The sequence below is a fragment of the Brassica napus genome, chromosome A4 (genome assembly GCF_020379485.1).
Source record: "Brassica napus cultivar Da-Ae chromosome A4, Da-Ae, whole genome shotgun sequence".
Taxonomy (NCBI): Eukaryota; Viridiplantae; Streptophyta; class Magnoliopsida; order Brassicales; family Brassicaceae; genus Brassica; species Brassica napus.
This window is the reverse complement of record NC_063437.1, coordinates 12,367,672-12,385,394: the sequence shown is the minus strand read 5'-3', so window position 1 is coordinate 12,385,394 and position 17,723 is coordinate 12,367,672. Positions and strand designations below refer to the sequence as shown.

Here is a 17,723-nt window from a genome sequence, read left to right as displayed (position 1 = left end):
AACTACAATCAAAAAATTAAAGCTACATAAAAAATACACAAAAAATGGTTGTAAACATCTTATTTTCTAAAGCCCCATTTTTTTAGCTGTAAAAAAAATTTAAAGATACATCACTTAAAGCTAAATCAAAAATCCTACAGACAAAATGCTAAAGTAAATTTTTTACAGTTACAACCCAACCAATCACCCCCTTAATATATATACGCATCTATGGCAAACATATCAGAAAAAAAAATCTCCGAATACTCCCCGATTTATTTCTGATTTTTGGATAACTCGATAGGTCCGGATTCGCCGCACGCGTAGCGCCTAGCGAATTTCCGAACAAGGCTTAATACTATTCAAACCAACGTTAAGCTATATTTTGTAGTTATATAAGTCTTTAGTATCCAACAGTAATCCTGGTCAATGTTCATTGAATCAAATAGTGTAAACACATTTTATTGATAAGCTTTCAAAGGTCATGAAGAAGTAAAGTGGTTTCAGCTTTAAACGCCACTTTGACTTTGTAGAAGGGAATATAAACCTTATCCTCCTAACAGTTACGTACTATACGTTGGGTTGGTAAAATTACTCAATTACAAAGTACATATATGCGTTGAAGACTTGAAGCACATCTAACATGCTGAAGGCAACATCCATTACAGTCCTGATATGTTAGAAACCCTCGTATTTCACGATAATAACACTTCCACAACGGTGTTAAAAAAAACACTTCCACAACTATCAAACTATAAATCTTGGTCATGTATAGACTTAACAAAAGACCACATTTGCAACAACAACGATAAAAACAAGAGAAACACAAATCAAAATAAGAAAATAGTATAGTTCAAAAATGATACTAATATTTTTGTCATAATAAATAAAATAATAATAATTGGAGATGTGAGGTGAGTGACTGGGTGTCGTGAGATTAGACGATTGTTGTGACAAAAGGGGGGAAGTAATTTGAGCCATTGGTTCGTATTTCCTGCAACCGAACAAATTTCGCTTTTTAATATCATTTTCTTGGACTATTTTTATTTACCAGCAACCTTCAAAAGTGACTTTAGACCAAAAAGAAAAAGAAAAGAAATCCTTCAAAAGTGACTGACACTAAAGGTAAGTCTTCGTCATCATGAATTCATGACTTTGCGTTCGTGGGTTCTGAACTTCCAATACGTTACCGTTTGGAGATATTATGATGTCCCTATCTTTAGTTGTAACTGAGGACAAACAGTCATAATTAATACATATGACTCGGAGGTATCTAGTTTCCTAAAAAAACCTATAGAATTCGAAATCAGCAAATGGAACGCACATGAAGGCCATTAAATTTGAACTTTTACCAAACCAATGTATACGGACCATATCAATTAAATAATCGCTAACTATTGCCACCACGTTTGAATTCATTAATGTCGAATTCATATTTACTTGACTAAGAAATGGTTGGACGTAATATCATGTTTTTGGGAAACATTACGACATAACTGTTACATGCATGCTAGCGTTTGTAGGCTAGTTGTAGTTACCCTTGGTGTTGGAAGAATAGTGTCTAAAAACGCATTTGATGAAGATATTGGGGGATTGTGGCTTGTACACCTCGTGAGAACTCCATGTTTATTTGTACTCATCTCAACATTCTGTTTTGTGGATGAGTATTTTGCATGTAAAGGTTGGTATTGTTTATAAACAAGCATTTAAGAGTTTTCATGAAACACATGGAATTGAAAATCATGCCATAATTGGAGCAATACAGTTTTTTTTTATTTAATTAAAAGACTTTTTATATGACTCATGTTTGAAACTGCGCTAGCCGTGAGTCGGACGGACATTTTACGCCTAACGAGTTGTCAAATAATCAGAGAGTATTCGAAGAGTAATTTTTGTATTTTTTAATTATAAACATACGTATGTATATATATATATATATACTAATATATGTGAAAATTTGTTATAAGAACATAATAGTCCAACGGTTTGTCATATTTGATGTTGTAACAGGATGAGGGTTCAAAAGTTCAGCAGCGCATTCTTATTAATGCTGCGATTTATAAGAAAAAAGTAAATTAAAAGCCATTTTTATTTGTTCCACATCGGCTAACTAAGAAGAAGAGAAGTCTTGAAGTTTTCTATAAATAAATAAATGAATATGGTTTCAGCATCTCTTAGACGAATGGGCCTCTATTATGACTCACCTCGTTCGCTTAATTGGCTAGGCCCCGTGTTTTAGAACCTGGTATAGGACCCATGTTCTAAAAATCGGCCACTTAGCCGCCTACGTGGCCGTTTGGGCGCTACACGTCACTTTTACGCCTTGATTTATGCCAAATCGGTTAAACAAATTGAATATCTGATTTTCTCCCGCTAGACCGCCTAAATAACCGCATAGCCGCCTAGACGGCTGTCTAATCTATTTTTTTTATTTTTATTTTTATTTTTAATAATATTTTTATTTATTTATTTGATCTAAAAGTTTATAAATATCATTTATATTAATAATTTTGATAAAAATTACACTGTATTAAGTTTATATATTCTATTTGTGTGTTTTATACAGTCTTAAATATGAAATGTATTAATGTTGTACACAATTAAAGATTAACATGTTTTATAACATAGTAAAAAATCTTAAGATTAATCCTCGATTTTCTCTTTAGGCGCTAGGCCCAACCCGATCATCTGAGTAGCACCTAGCGCGTTCCCGAACAGGGTATAGGACTATAGGAGTATAGGTTTTCTCTCTGACTTTAGTTTTTATAGCCAATTTTGATCCCTAACTTGAACACACTAGGTCACTCTTCTAATCATAAATTTTGCTATTTTGATTGTGTAAAATGTAAAGTAATGCTTACCAAAAACCTGACTGGTTTCAGGCTGCAGTAACCCGTCATGCCTTAGTTAAAAGACTACAAGAATTTAGCACACTATATATCACATGTAAGTCATAATCTTAACTAAAACTATGACAATGACTTATTAGCTTATGTAAAAGATTAAGTCATGGGAGAAAATAAAATCAAACCTTAAAAATACAATTTGAAATCTACACTTGTATCAGTTGAAAAAACGATGGTTTAGATAGTAGTTTTAAAGCCGGGAGAGATAATAATTACTTGGCATTGTTTATTATTAACTAAAAAAAAAAAAAAAATTACTTGGCATTGGTTTCGGTTTTGTTAACGAACATTCAGTTCATACACTCATCTATACTATACTATATTAAAAGGGTTATATGAGCATCAGAGAGGATGTCCACGTCAGACAATAAAATCAGCCAATAGGAAAACAGCTCTCCGCCACGTCAGATAGGCAATGACAAATCTAACTTTTTCCAAAATGAATCCCGGCCCCTTTCTCTTCGTCTTCTCCGTCTCTCGACATTCCTAGATCCAGATTTTGTTTCTCCTTTTCTTTTCTCATTCTCTTCCTTTACTTCATAGTTGATAGTACTTTCTGATTTGTGTTGAGAGTAAGCAACGCGGCAAGAGATGTGGAGGTGAAGTGTGCCATGGAAGACGACGGTGGCTTAAGATCGTTGAGGTGTAGCCGAGCACAGCGACGTCGGACCTGAAGATAGTGGACCATAGCCATCTATCCCACCGACCACCGTCATCTCTATCTCTCTCTTAATTCAACGGCGGAGGAGGATAAGTATTAAATCCCGGTATGAAAGATACTACAGGTATGAAAGATTGTCCGTTTTATCTAAAAACTGTTCGGTTCGGTTATGGTAGACATGGCATTTACAATCAACTGTCCTACTCATTCCCCACCGATTGTAAGGTGCAGTTTTTAGATTTATGTTTTTTTTATCAAGTTTGAGAGTGATTAGCCATATCCATTTCAGTGGGGTTAAACGTTTTTTATTTTGATTATCAGGCCAGAACTTTTGATTGGAGATTTGATAAGAGAACTCAGAAGCTACACGACAGAAAGTCAAGATATATGCCAGTGAATATGTTAACTAAACTGAATGTGATTTTATGTTTATACTTTCTTGAATTCATTTTAGGTTTGGTTTAACGTTGTCTTCGTATTTTGATTCTCAGGCTAGAACAATGGATTTGAGGGCGAGCAGATCCACATGGATATCAAGATCCAAATCAGAAGCCAAAGATTCAGGCGAATAAAGATAAGTAGAGATGCGAGAGACGTGACCAACAGCTTCTCGAACAAAATCCAAAGAGACCACATAATTTCGCAGAGGAGAAGCTACAGTAGAGAAGATATGTGGTCAGATCTCTGTTGGTCGAAACATTGGGTACGTTTTCTTCTGTGTTTAGTGCTTAGTTGATCGCCACCTGTCTCTGTCTCATTAGTAGATTTTTATTTGACAGTACCACTAGAGTTCTGAGATCTGGTTGCAAAATTAACTTCCTTAGGAGGAGGAGGCAGAGATTAGCCTCACTCGAGAAGAATAGAAAGAAGCTTGCTCCTGCCCCCAACAAACCGGTTAAGATTTCATTAAAAACCCTTAGTGACCGAGATTAGTTTCTGTCAAAATGCTTGAATCATTTTTTGCTTGCAGGACACGTTTTTGATTGCTCCTGGAGTTAGCGTCCTGGCCGGGACGCTTTCTGCTGCTGAAATTGCCTCTGTCATTAACAAGTATGGATCTCCTCGCCCTAGAATGGAAAGGTAAGACTAGAAGAAAACAAAAAAAAAATTGCTTTGATCAGAACGAAAGAAAACATCAAGGTTAGAGTTTTTAACAAAGAGCATCTAGAAATGCAAAGTTAAGAGCTATTGAAGACTTAAGGAAGGCTAAACTGAGAGCTCGAACTTTTGATGAAGCAGCAGATGGAGGAGAACGGAAGTCTTTGCAGTAGCCAAATGGTCGAGCGCTCCTCAAAAATATTTTAGAGATGCAGTGATCGAGATGATCATAGAGAATGGTATCAACCACCAGGAAGAACTCAAAGAGGTTCTCATTTGTTATCTCAGATTCAACACCGACGAATATCATGTCGACATGAACATCAATATGTTTCAGCAGGTGCAGATTGATTTAATTTTCATTAATTTTGCCGTAGAATAGTCATATATCCCTATATATAAATGTGTGTCTGTGTGTTGAATCAGATGTTTAAGACATGGGAAAAAATTATGGAGGAAAGACTAAGGGGGAAACAAAATGATACTTATAGCAAACTTGGGAGTGAAGAAACTGGTGTCTCAGTGGAAAAGGTGAAAGCGAAGTGGTGGGGGAAGTTAAGGAGTACTAGGTATTAATGGCCTGTTTCTTTTCTCGAGATGCAGATCTTTTTTTCAAAACACGTTTAGTGTCATTTGAGGTTTTGGTTTTGTTGCTGAGAAGGTTCCATGGCATTAAAATTGAGTTATGTTTCTCATGGCCATCCAAATCGTATATAAAATTTAGTAAATAATTTTTATTAAATTTGCATCTGTGATGTCAGAGGATACAAAAACATGTGGCTGGCCAGCGTTGTGGATTATTTTTGTTATCTGGAAAAAAAGGACATGGATTTTCAAATCAGAAATCAGTTTTTTAAGACTTTAACCATCATATTTTACAACTAAATTTGAATTTTTATTTTTCCAGAAATTCCAAAATTTATGTATAAGGCCACATAAACTCAAGAATGCACGATTCATTAAATAATTACTTTTACGTTCAAATAAAATAAGTTGTTTTAGTGAATATTTTATATTGACATTTTCCTCTTTTCTGCTATATGACATATTCATGTTAAACACAACAACATTAGGTGGTTAGTGAAATTCAACAATCAGAAAAAGATTTTCAATAAACAAGTATCATCAGATAAAATTTAAATTTTATAGTTGATTTGGTTACGAAGATAGAAAAACCCTTCAAAAACATATTTCTATGAAAGATTTTGTTCATGCAAAATGGTCAATGCTACATATATTACATTATTTACATTTTAAATGTATAAAATATATATCAAAATAATTTATATAAATGGCTTGCAAGTATTAAAAATGAGAAAATAAAAGATTCCAATTAGCCGAAATAAAGCAGTACTAAATACATATGAAGAACTCGACCATAAAACAGTTTTACCTTTTCAATTTGTAAATAGTAAAAAAAATTCTCAAAACAAAAAATATATAATCTCATATTTTTATAATTATATTTTCTAAATCTACTTAAACTTATACATACATATACAACTAATTGGTTGGCTAGCTATACGCTAAATGTCCTCTAACTGTTAATAATGATTAGAATGTACCAAAATTTGAATATTTAAATAGAAATCTAAAGAGAACAATAAATAAACTAATTATTGGAAAACTAAACAAATCCATAAAAATAAAGATAATAAACTAGGGTCAGTGGCTACAGTCAATAGTTTAAATCAAGTGGCTATAGTCAATAGTTTAAATCTCAAATTTTTATTTTGCCATGAAAAACAAATTATTTAACTAATTTATTAATAATAAATTAGGACTTTGGACAAAAATTAAGAAAAAATAATTAAATAGCAATTACTATTTATAAAAGAAAGTTTTGGCTATTAAAAAAAAATTTAAATCTAAAAAATTACATTGCGAAGATTTTCTTTAATTGTTACCTCCAGTCTATTATGTATATATTATTAGATTTCCATCTTTATTTATAATATTATACCAATTAAATTTGTGTAAAGGTCAATTTAGGTTAGATCATTACCAATTGATGCATTTGGCTTCTCGCTATACTACCTCCATCATAAACTGCTTAATATTTAACTTTAAGAGTCTAAAATAATAATCGAAGTATGTTTATACTCTAACATACATACGATATTGCAAGGTTGTGTATTTTATACACAATACTAATGACAAATATATCTGCATGTGTAATGCACATAATCAATCCAAAGTACTTTATGTAGTATCTAAGCATGAAATCGTTTATAATGAAATCTTCCACAGGTTTCACAGTATTATAATAAACACTTATTTACAAAATAATAAATACCAAACACATTTTAAAATTGAACTATCATATTAAAACAAATAAATGATATAATATAGCACATAATAAAAGTACTCTATTTTAAACTTTTCTATGTTTAAGTTATACTCCCTCTATTTCAAAATTATCAATGTTTTGGATAACAAAAAAAGTTTTAAAAGATATTTATTTTTTACATTCTCAATGTATTTTTACTAGGTTATAATTGTAAATTATAAATTGTAAACTTCGAAATAAGCAAATTGTGATTACTGAATTTTGACCGGTTAAAAATTATAGAAAATAGTTAATCACAAAGAATAATATATTTATAATCAATATATAAGATAAGTTTTTATATGTATGAAAATTTAAAACTTATATCTTTTAAACATTAATCTATAAACAAACAAACCGCGCGTAGCGCGGTAAAATCTCTAGTATTGGTAAACGTGGAAAAATAATTAAACTGCAGAAAAAAATTAAATTTGCAGAATGATTTTCATGTATTGTTTTATAAATTTTGCGTAATAACGATTAACGGAGTACATTTTATATTAATCAATTTTATATACTACTTAGTTTACTATAATAAATAAAAAAATCTTATTAAAAATAAAACAAATCACTAAAACTTTAAATGAAAGTGTGTTGAAAATTTGTTGAAAATTTTAAATGAAAACCTAATCGCGAAAGGAGGATAGAAGAAAAGAGAGATCTTTTTGTTGTTGTTGTTGTGGATCCATGTGATAGCCAGAGGAAACAATGTTGATGATTTTTCAATTAATGATGTTGAAGTTCCAATTCTCTGGCTTAATACAATTCTAATAGACTAGATTAAAAGAGTAAATGGGCCTTTGAAAGAGTAAATGGGCCTACAGATATATTTCCTAAACGAGAACCCTAAGGCCCATTAACAAAGCTCAGAGAGAATAAGAAGAAAACGAAGAAGAAAGAAAGAAAGAAACAACACTTGCCTTGCTTCAGTCCCTCCCTCCCTCCCTCCCTAGTAGATTCTCTCAGAGATTTTCCGAATCCGGCGGCGGAAAACCCTCCGACGAGAACCGCGAGAATGGGTAGAGGAAGACAGAGAGGTCGTTCTCAGAGAAAACACTTCAAAGAGAGCAGAGAGAATGTCTGGAAACGCCCCAAATCCGATGCTCCCGACAACGCCGCCGTCGCTGACAAACCCACCTGGGAGCCTTTCTTGACTGACAACCCTAACTTCGAGGAGTACTACAAGGTAACACACTCATTGTTCTCTACCGAATCGAGACAGTTTAATGTCTTATTGAGGGTTTTTGGATTAAATTGTGTAGGAACAAGGGATAGTGAAAGCAGAAGAGTGGGAGCTGTTCATGGAGTTTCTTCGTAAGCCTTTGCCTGCTGCCTTTAGGGTTAACTCCAAGTAAGCCTTGTTCATATTCTCACTGAGGTTTTAGGGTTAAAACCATAAAGTTATTAACTTTGCGACTTGCTTTGGCTCAAGTTAGTTTCTTTTTCCTTCTTTGTGATTTTGCAGTAGCCAGTTTTGCGATGAGATTATATCTATATTGGAGAATGACTTTGTGAAATCTCTTCAGGCTGAGGTAAACTACAATGTTTTGTTAACGTCTTACTGTGTTAGAATGGAGAATCTGTTTGTTCTCACATTGGTTATTTGATTTATAGGCCATAGAAGGTGGTGAGATGGAGGCTATTAAGCCCTTGCCTTGGTATCCTAAGAATCTCGCTTGGCATTCCAATTTTTCTCGCAAGGAGATTAGGAAAAATAAGATACTTGAGAGGTGTACCTATTTCACTAAACATTTTGAATGTTTTTTTGTTACTCTGGTTATTTTTCCTGTATGGTTAAAGAGATTGTGTGTTGCACATGATTGTTTTTTCAGGTTTCATGAATTTCTGAAACTAGAAAATGAAGTTGGAAACATGACTAGACAGGAAGCTGTTAGCATGGTATGACAGCTTACTACCTTCTTCCGCCATTAGTTAGTTAACATTTATAAAACCGTTGTTGAATTTCATCATGCAGGTGCCTCCTCTTTTCCTCGACGTACATCCAGATCATTTTGTGCTTGACAGTGAGTGAATTTTCCATTTCATACTGTTTCTGAGACCTGAGCTGCTCTAAGAAGTATCCGTCACTATATCCACTTTCAAGAAAAAAATAGTAGTCAATGGTTACTAATCATTTATCGTCTTTTATGATCTGAGCAGTGTGTGCTGCACCGGGTTCAAAAACATTTCAGCTTCTTGAGATTATACATGGAGCATCTGAACCAGGAACTCTACCTAATGGAATGGTTTGTGTTGCTCTTTTTATTTTTAATTTGCAAACTCTGCTTTCGGGTAGATGGATAATTGATTGTTTTTATTCCTAAAAAAATCAGGTGGTGGCTAACGATGTTGATTTCCAAAGATCTAACCTTCTTATTCACCAAACAAAGAGAATGTGCACCGCAAACTTGATGGTGACTAACCATGAAGGGCAACAGTTCCCCGGTTGCCGCTTGAAAGGACCAAGTGATGATTTACCCATTAATCAGCTTTCCTTTGACCGTGTTCTATGTGATGTTCCGTGCAGTGGTGATGGTACACTGCGCAAGGCTCCAGACATCTGGCGGAAATGGTATTTTCACCTTTACCTTTTCTCTTACTCATCTTTTACTGAGGCCTTTGCTGTTGAGATTCTAATTCCTTTGGGTTTCTGCATAGGAATTCTGGAATGGGCAATGGACTCCATAGCCTACAGGTTATCCTTGCTATGAGGGGTAGGCTTTTCTTCTATGTTGTCTCCACTGATTATTCGTGAAATAAGCTCGTAGAATGACCACCTGTGTCTTAAACATGTACGCTTGCTCCTGTCCAGGTTTATCGCTGTTGAAAGTTGGTGGGAAAATGATATACTCAACCTGCTCAATGAACCCAGTTGAGGATGAAGCTGTTGTCGCTGAGGTAACATCATCTTCACCTTTCGTTATGAATCTGCTATTGCTGTAGCTGAGTAAACACTCTTGGTTGAGTTCAGATTCTAAGGAGGTGTGGAGACTCTGTTGAACTTGTAGATGTTTCTGATAAGCTTCCTGAACTCATACGGAGGCCAGGTCTCAAGACATGGAAGGTCAGTTTCTAATACAATTCAACCTAGTGAACAAACCCCTCTTCTATGAAAATCTAATGGGATAACTCATGTATTTTTGCCTCGCCTGTGTTCGATCCAGGTGCGTGATAAAGGTGGGTGGTTTACTTCTTACAAAGACGTTCCTCAAAACCGACGAGGAGGAGTCATTGTGAGCATGTTTCCTTCTGGGAAAAACCTCAAGGACTCAACCGAAACAACTCAGGAGAATGAGAATGGTGGTGTTCAAAATGAGTGCAAGGAAACAGAGAACTCTGTGGTGGATGCTATACCTGATGAACCAATTGTTGAAGTGTCTGATCTTCCACTTGAACGTTGCATGAGGATAGTGCCTCATGATCAGAACACTGGAGCCTTTTTCATCGCGGTTCTTCACAAAGTTTCACCACTGCCAGGTGATTTTTTTCTTTTCCTTTTTGAAGAACATGTTTCTTGACTGATTGATAGTCGTCTATGGTTCTGTAGTTCTTATCGGTAGTTTTTCTCACAGAATTTCAGGAGAAACCAAATCCAAGAAAGCACTCATCTAAGAAAAATGCTGACTCGACGGTAAAGTCTCCGCCTGAAGAAGCTGTTGTCAGTGCTAATACTGAACCAGTAGAGAGTCCAGTGGAAACAGTTATAGAAGAAGATGCAAACAATGAGAAAGATGATAGCTTGGTGGAGCCTGAGAAGCAAACCACTGAGGGAGAAACCACCATCACTGAAGAGAAAGAAGCTAATCCTCCGAGTCAAGCGGGAGGCAAGAGAAAAGTACCGATGCAGGGGAGGTGGAAAGGCTTCGACCCTGTTGTTTTCCTGAAAGAGGAGACGTTAATCGATAGCATCAAGGAGTTTTACGGTATCAAAGATGAATCATTCCCGTTGAACGGTCATCTGGTGACAAGAAACACCGACACAAGCAGCGTGAAGAGGATTTACTATGTTTCAAAATCTGTTAAAGAAGTTCTTCAGCTGAATTTTGCAGTCGGACAGCAGCTTAAGATTGCTTCCGTTGGCCTCAAGATGTTTGTAAGTAACAATATCTATTCTCTCATTGCTTGAAACTGTTTGTAACCAATTGAATCGCAGGAGAGACAATCAGCAAAAGAAGGTTCAAGCAAGCCGTGCTCATTCCGTATATCAGCGGAGGGACTACCTGTGATCCTTCCATACATCACCAAACAAGTTCTCTACACTCCAATGGCAGACTTCAAACATCTTCTTGAACACAAATCGATCAGGTTTCCCGATTTTGTCAATCCACAGTTGAGTCAGAAAGCAACTGAACTTGTTCTGGGATGCTGTGTGGTGATTCTCAGCGACGGTGCGTACTGTTTTGGTTGCTTTACTCATGTAGGATTGATTGTGGATTTCTTACAGTTTTGCTCGTCTCTCAGGTGAAGAACCTGTGAAAGCAGATGCATCTACGATTGCTATCAGTTGCTGGAGAGGGAATAACAGTTTGGCTGTTATGATCACTCCTGCGGATTGCCAGGAGCTTCTAGAGAGACTTGCTGAGAGAACACCAAAAACAGGTGGTGGTTCCGTTGATGGGAACAACGGCGATTCAGTAGCTATGGAGACAGCTTAAAGCCCTGCTTTCATCACCATAAACTTTTTAAATTGTGTTGTGCTTTTTTTGATTATTCACTTGGTACCTCCAAATTGCTTTCCATATAAGCATCATGACCATGATGACTTTGGAGCTTTGATAACATTTTTTTAGTCAAATGAATGTTTACATTCCAAATTAAAAATCAATATAGATACAAAAATACCCTCACTACGTAACACAACCAATTAGAGAATGTGTTTTTTTCTTCTTTTTCCTGGAACAGATCCAAGATGACTTGCGAGTTACTACAACACAAGGTGTTCTTAGAGGGAAAAACAGTAATATCGACTGTGTTGTAGTCTTGTAGATTTCAGTCAAGAGAGTGTTAAAAGAATGAATTTTTTACACTTTAGTACACTTTTTCACTTATGAATTACACATATAGACACATGTGGCTGGAGACACACTTTATTGATGTACAATGTCTATCATGCCCTCCAACAAGACTCAGTTACACTTTCTTCCAAGTTCTAACTAACCGATCACTTTCTATACTCTAACTAAGCAATAAAATAATTTGTATAAGAAATTCAAAAATTAATTCTCTCTCCAATTCTGATTTCAAATCTCAGATCTATTTTTTACTTTCCCATATTCCCTAAACCTTAATTTCGAAACTCTCTCCTTCCTCCATCGCTTGTCGAAGAATATCGACAACAACCTCAACCTTTCTCTGCAATGTTTTGTTTTTCTCTGTGTTTCTTTTTGCTTTCAATAATAATATCACAAACCTCAAAAATTCATAGCTCTGTCTCTCGGAAATCTTTAAGAGCTTGATTCTTTGACCAAACCAACTCCACTTCCCAATCTATCTCTGAGCTCGATCCCTTGCGCTCACTACGGCATAGAAACGTCAACACCTCAACAATAATGTGCGACCACCACTGGGTTAGGACCAGATTTGCCTCTGCGAATCCTTAATGTTTTCATTTGATTTTGATTTGTAGAAGATGTGTTGAGGACGAGATCTGTTTGCAGCCATAAGATACGAAGTTTTGGTTTGAAAACTATTTCATAATTGTTTGTTCTGTGACAGTGAAAAGGGGATGTGGAGAAGCAAGAGGATGAAGAAGACGAAAAAGTTGTGTTTGAATGTGTGACGACGGCACCTCTTTACTTCAAGGGAGGACGGCTGAACCTGTGCGACGACAAACGCAGAGAAGGGCTGGAATCGGAGAGGTTCATGGAGCTGATGATGTTGACGGGTTTGATCTGCTACTAGTCGGTGAGCTGGGTCATGCTCGAGAGCAAGAACGACAATGACAAATTTTCAGTTTTTTGCAACTGTGGTCCCTCACGTTTTGATTATTCACGCTTTCACCCAAGATTCTTAAAATGTGCAAAACGTTTTCTTGATTTAGATGATAACCACATCCACACCTTACATTTTTGCTGATTACTCACGAATCCTTTTTCCCCTATCCACAAGATGTGTCGACAATTTATTTTGTTCATAACATTTTCATCTACAAATGTGTTCACAAATGTGTAATGCACTCAAATTTTTTCTGTGGCTGTTCTTTGATACACACCATCCATAACTCAATTTTTGTAATACGACGTCCACAACTCTTTTTTTTTTAATTATACCATCCACATCCACAATATATGTTCATGGAAGTTTGTCCACTTAATTCAATTTTAATATATTAAAATAAATATATCTTTATATGGATCTCAAAATAGAAAAAATTTCTAATTTCTAATTTGTATATATATTATATATTGATTTTATATATTATAATATGTGATAATAACAAAATAAGTATGTTGAAAAAAATCATAACCTTTAGATCTTATTTTCCTTATCAATCAAATGGTCAGAAACAAAAGCCCATAAATCCGTAAACTCATATCTGCTCTACAGCATCCAGCCGTTAAATTTTCATTTTAAATTTCAATCACGTGGTCACAATTATATCCACCTTCCCATAAATCAACTTTAAATTGTAGTTAGCTGTCTAGGGAGTCCCAACACGTGATTCGATTTCTGGAGGGCAAAAGTGTCCACAAAAACTCTCTTATTCAAAAGAAAGTGTCCCTCCAGCGAGATGTGTCTTATCATGTTAAAAAAAAGAAAAATGTGTCCTATTAGGTAACTCACTAGGGGTGGGCACTTTATCCGATATCCGAAGTGGCACCCGAACCCGATCCGAAAAACCCGAACCGAAATCCGAACCGAAATAGCAAAATACCCGAACGGGTATTGAATAGGGAGAGATTGGATACCCGAACCCGAACGGATAATACCCGAACCCCAAATGGATATCCGAAGATAACCGAACATATGTATAATTAACCTTATATTTCTAGTTTACATCTCTCATTTTATATAAAATATTTATATTGATATTACACATACTTTAAATTCATGTGAAATATATATATAATTACGAAAAAATGATTTGCTACTCACTTAAAATGCATGTCAAGTTTTTTATTTCAAAAATTAACAAAAAGTTACATCCAAAATTAAAAAAAAAATAACTAAATTAATGTCTTTTTAGTTTTAAAATGTTATGTCCAAATCTATTAACCATTCAATCTATTAAAAAAATAGTTAACTGAAAGTTATATTTTTAAATAAAAGAAACTTGAGAAATGAAAATTTTAAAAAAAATTTCAAAATCTAAAAATCCGAACCCGATCCGAAATAACCAAATCCGAACTAAAAATATCCGAACCCGACCCGAAGTACAGAAATACCCGAACGGGTTCTACACCTCTATACCGAAATACCCGAAAATCCGAAATACCCGATCCGAACCCGAACGGGTACCCGAACGCCCACCCCTATAACTCACTCTAAAAGAATTCTCTACGTTGGTAGAGTTTAAGGATGGCGTCTCTAAGGAAAAAGAGGCTCGAAGCAGCCATATCGATTATGTACACTGACTAAAAGAGGTGAGAAGACTTATTTGATGGATTAAGTCCATAAGAAAAAAATATGGCCTATACAGGGATCGAACCTGTGACCTTCGCGTTATTAGCACGACGCTCTAACCAACTGAGCTAATAGGCCATTTTGTTCATTGTCTTTTCATATATTGTTTATTTTTATAGTACTAAACTAGCCAGAAGAAAATGACTAGTTTATCAATAGTTCGTAGTTCTATTATTGGCTTATCTCGACTCTTGATTTTGTTTTTGTTTTCGTAGCGGCTTGAAATTTGGATACATGGTTGTGTGCTCTGTCTTTGCGATCCATATGTGTTTTCATACTACTACTACTACTCATCTTCAAGGTACTTTTTCTATCTATGCTTGACATTCATGCTGACTTGGGTTTCTTTCTTTTTACTCATCTGTCATATAAGGTCTCTCGCAGCGGCACTAGAAAGACGAACCAAAACGGAAAAGTTTGGGTGCAGAGAAAAAAAGAGAGAGAATCTTTATATAGTATATAGATTTCAGCTTATATGAATTTTTTTTTTTCAGTTTATAATGAAATGGAGTTTTAACTCCTACAAACATAGAACATGGAAATAAGGAAACGTGGTATGCTTGGACTCCTAACCCATAGGAGCATATAACACCACTCTTATTTGCAGAATAGAAAATCAAACAAGAAAAGACTTTGTCTTGATAATAGTTTGGTTTGGGCTACCGGTTATTGATTGCTAGGCCCATAAAAGCTCATCACACCTCTTATTTTTTTGAAACTCTCCCAGAGATCAGTAACCGTCTTCATCATATCTCAAACCAAATGCTATCTGCTCATCCAGTAACTCTCTTGCGCGCCTTTTGGCAGCTTGTCCCTCCTGGTGGCTAAGCAAAATAGCTTCTTGAGTGGCCGAGTCACTCACTTGATCTAGCCGTTCATCTTTACACAGTGGAGCACTAGTGGACGAAGATGAACCGTTAGTTATCTTTTTTGTTTCTTCATATCTCAAACCAAATGCTATCTGCTCATCCAATAACTCTCTTGCGCGCCTTTTGGCAGCTTGTCCCTCCTGGTGGCTAAGCAAAAGAGCTTCTTGAGTGGCCGATTCATTCACTTGATCATATTCATGCAGTGAAAGATCCTTCATGTTTATTAGACTCTCATGAAGGGCTTCAGCAAACTGTTGATCCACCTGAACTTGCTTTCTTTTGACATGATCCTTGAAACTCTCCAAATAAACCCGCTGTTCTTCTTCATCAAATAAGGTTCTTTGAGTTTCTTCGAGTCTTCGAAAAAGAGAGTCCCTACGCTCAAGAAGCGGTATGTCCCACTGACAGAAGGTGTGAATACTTTGATTGATTAATTTTATCTCTTTAGTATACCGTCTTTTATCGGTTATACCGCGTGGACACTCGCGAACCAGTTGTATAGCTCTTCGCACCGTTTTGCCAAGAACATCTAGTTCTTTATTAGCAGGGTCCAATACTTTTTGGACCTTCTCCATCTGCGCAATAATTGGAGCTATTCTCTGCGTCGTCGAGGCCAATGTCTGGAACAAGTCTTTGAAGTCCCTCAGTTTCTTGAACTCTGAAATGAACAGCTTCAAAAGTTCCGAAACTGGAAGCAAAGAAGTATCCATGATTTCTTCTTCCTTTGAGAAAAAAATAAGAACTAGAAAATTATTTCTAAGTAGAAACTCTTGATTGAGTACGAGGTTTGTGCTTCTAAATGCCTCCATATGGCCATATATATAGTACTTACGTACGAATATGGATAATTTAACGTAAGATGAACTCGTTGTCTTAGGGTCCACCCGTGAAAAAAAATAATTATATATTTGTTTCAAAGAAAAGGAAGAAAAGCCCTTTATTTAAGAAATAGCGTCTTTGTTTCCCCTTGGAGATTTCTTTTGACCTCTTCACTATAACACCTTGGTTCGTTCTTGCATCGCAATTTCAAGGAAGTCGCACTGTGTGTGTGCCTTACAAAAACGAAAAGACGCACCGATCTGTTACCGATGATCATGTTCATTTTTAACAGAATTCTTATAAAAGAATTGATCGGGAGAAATGGTCCAACATGACTTGGTGTGCTTTGGTGAGTAGAAACACCACCCGTTACCCACAAGTCCACCCAAGAGTACATTTCACACACCAAAAGTAAATGTGTGTACACATTCGACTCTATAGTGGGTCTAGTACATACTGATTTAGGAATTGCCGATTGGAATTTAGTTATTCATACATATAATGAGAAGAAAACTATTTTAACCTTGAACTACTTTTGTCTTTTTTTCCTATACTTAAGTTTTAACTTGCTACTTTATCATGTTGATTTGCTACTTTACCGTTTTGTTTTTTCTTTAATTACAAAGATAGATCATGGGCAAACACTCAACTGATAGTGTCATGTCATATTCTTCCTTAGGTATATGAGAAACTTGTTTCATCATCGCCCTAGCAAAATTATGAATTGGATCGCCATTGGTTGGCATGCCAGGGCATGGTTATGATTGGAATGCTAGAGGAATGATGGAACATAAGACCCACAGTTGTAACTTTAGTTTTTAAAAACCCTAAAACTGATCCTTTACAAACCCACTATTGAGATTAAATTCTATAGAAAAAGACTATGAATCTGCTTTTGGTTGGATGGAAGGGAAAACTGCACCAGCAATTTAAAACAATTCTTTTAAACAAAGACTATTGAATAGAAAAATAAATGTTTATTTTAATTTATATGGCCGACGCCGGCTTACGAGAGAAACTGCTTACAGCTTCAAGAAAAACATCACACTACAAATATCATTAAAACAATAAAACCTCTCTTGATCTGCTAAACTAATACTTTATTTTGGTGCTGGTATATTGTCTCATAAGCTCTCTCATCCTTGTTAAAATCGTTATTATCTCGGTCTCTTTAGAAATAGTGATTAAATCTCCAAAATGTAGAAATAGGGAATAAACTTGTTGATTTTGTCAAAAAAAAAAAAAAATTCTGATGAACACCTTCTTTGTTATTATTACTTTACTTTTGTTTCCAATGAACACGTGACACACATCCCATTCTACTCTCTATTGAGAGAATAAAAAAAGCTGGCCTATACAGGGATCGAACCTGTGACCTTCGCGTTATTAGCACGACGCTCTAACCAACTGAGCTAATAGGCCTTTTGTTCAAGTTAAAT

General features: G+C 35.4%; 1 protein-coding gene, 1 long non-coding RNA gene and 2 other non-coding genes across 9 annotated transcripts; 2 read left to right on the top strand and 2 right to left on the bottom strand.

Annotated features, from left to right (window-relative positions):
• The first annotated feature begins 3,384 nt into the window (after positions 1–3,384).
• Positions 3,385–5,386, top strand: LOC111215363. 6 transcript variants are annotated; one of them, XR_007339028.1, is made up of 7 exons: positions 3,385–3,771; positions 3,868–3,939; positions 4,038–4,249; positions 4,326–4,440; positions 4,517–4,626; positions 4,786–4,984; positions 5,071–5,386. It is a non-coding gene; the product is annotated as an uncharacterized LOC111215363 (long non-coding RNA). The 6 variants fall into 6 exon arrangements; XR_007339029.1 differs by having other exon boundaries at positions 3,868–3,963; XR_007339027.1 differs by having other exon boundaries at positions 3,868–4,249.
• Positions 5,387–7,875: 2,489 nt separating this feature from the next.
• Positions 7,876–11,820, top strand: LOC106446409 (RNA cytosine-C(5)-methyltransferase NSUN2). The gene is made up of 15 exons (XM_013888125.3): positions 7,876–8,159; positions 8,236–8,324; positions 8,439–8,505; positions 8,588–8,703; positions 8,806–8,872; positions 8,949–8,997; positions 9,134–9,219; positions 9,307–9,545; positions 9,632–9,687; positions 9,786–9,871; positions 9,945–10,037; positions 10,138–10,450; positions 10,546–11,066; positions 11,127–11,361; positions 11,435–11,820. Exons 1-15 carry the CDS (start codon positions 7,989–7,991, stop codon positions 11,626–11,628), a joined length of 2,382 nt encoding a protein of 793 aa, XP_013743579.2. The 5' UTR covers positions 7,876–7,988; the 3' UTR covers positions 11,629–11,820.
• Positions 11,821–14,600: 2,780 nt separating this feature from the next.
• Positions 14,601–14,674, bottom strand: TRNAI-AAU. The gene has a single exon. It is a non-coding gene; the product is annotated as a tRNA-Ile (tRNA).
• A 2,958-nt stretch (positions 14,675–17,632) lies between these two features.
• TRNAI-AAU lies at positions 17,633–17,706 on the bottom strand. Its single transcript has one exon. It is a non-coding gene; the product is annotated as a tRNA-Ile (tRNA).
• Between the last annotated feature and the right edge of the window lie 17 nt (positions 17,707–17,723).

What these genes read in the sequence shown, in the direction of transcription:
- LOC106446409 (XM_013888125.3), top strand. Translation starts at nt 7,989, where the DNA reads ATGGGTAGAGGAAGACAGAGAGGTCGTTCTCAGAGAAAACACTTCAAA. An exon ending in GGTTATCCTTGCTATGAGGG is followed by an intron (nt 9,688 to 9,785) that starts GTAGGCTTTTCT and finishes GCTCCTGTCCAG; the next exon opens with GTTTATCGCTGTTGAAAGTT. An exon ending in CAGGTCTCAAGACATGGAAG is followed by an intron (nt 10,038 to 10,137) that starts GTCAGTTTCTAA and finishes TGTTCGATCCAG; the next exon opens with GTGCGTGATAAAGGTGGGTG.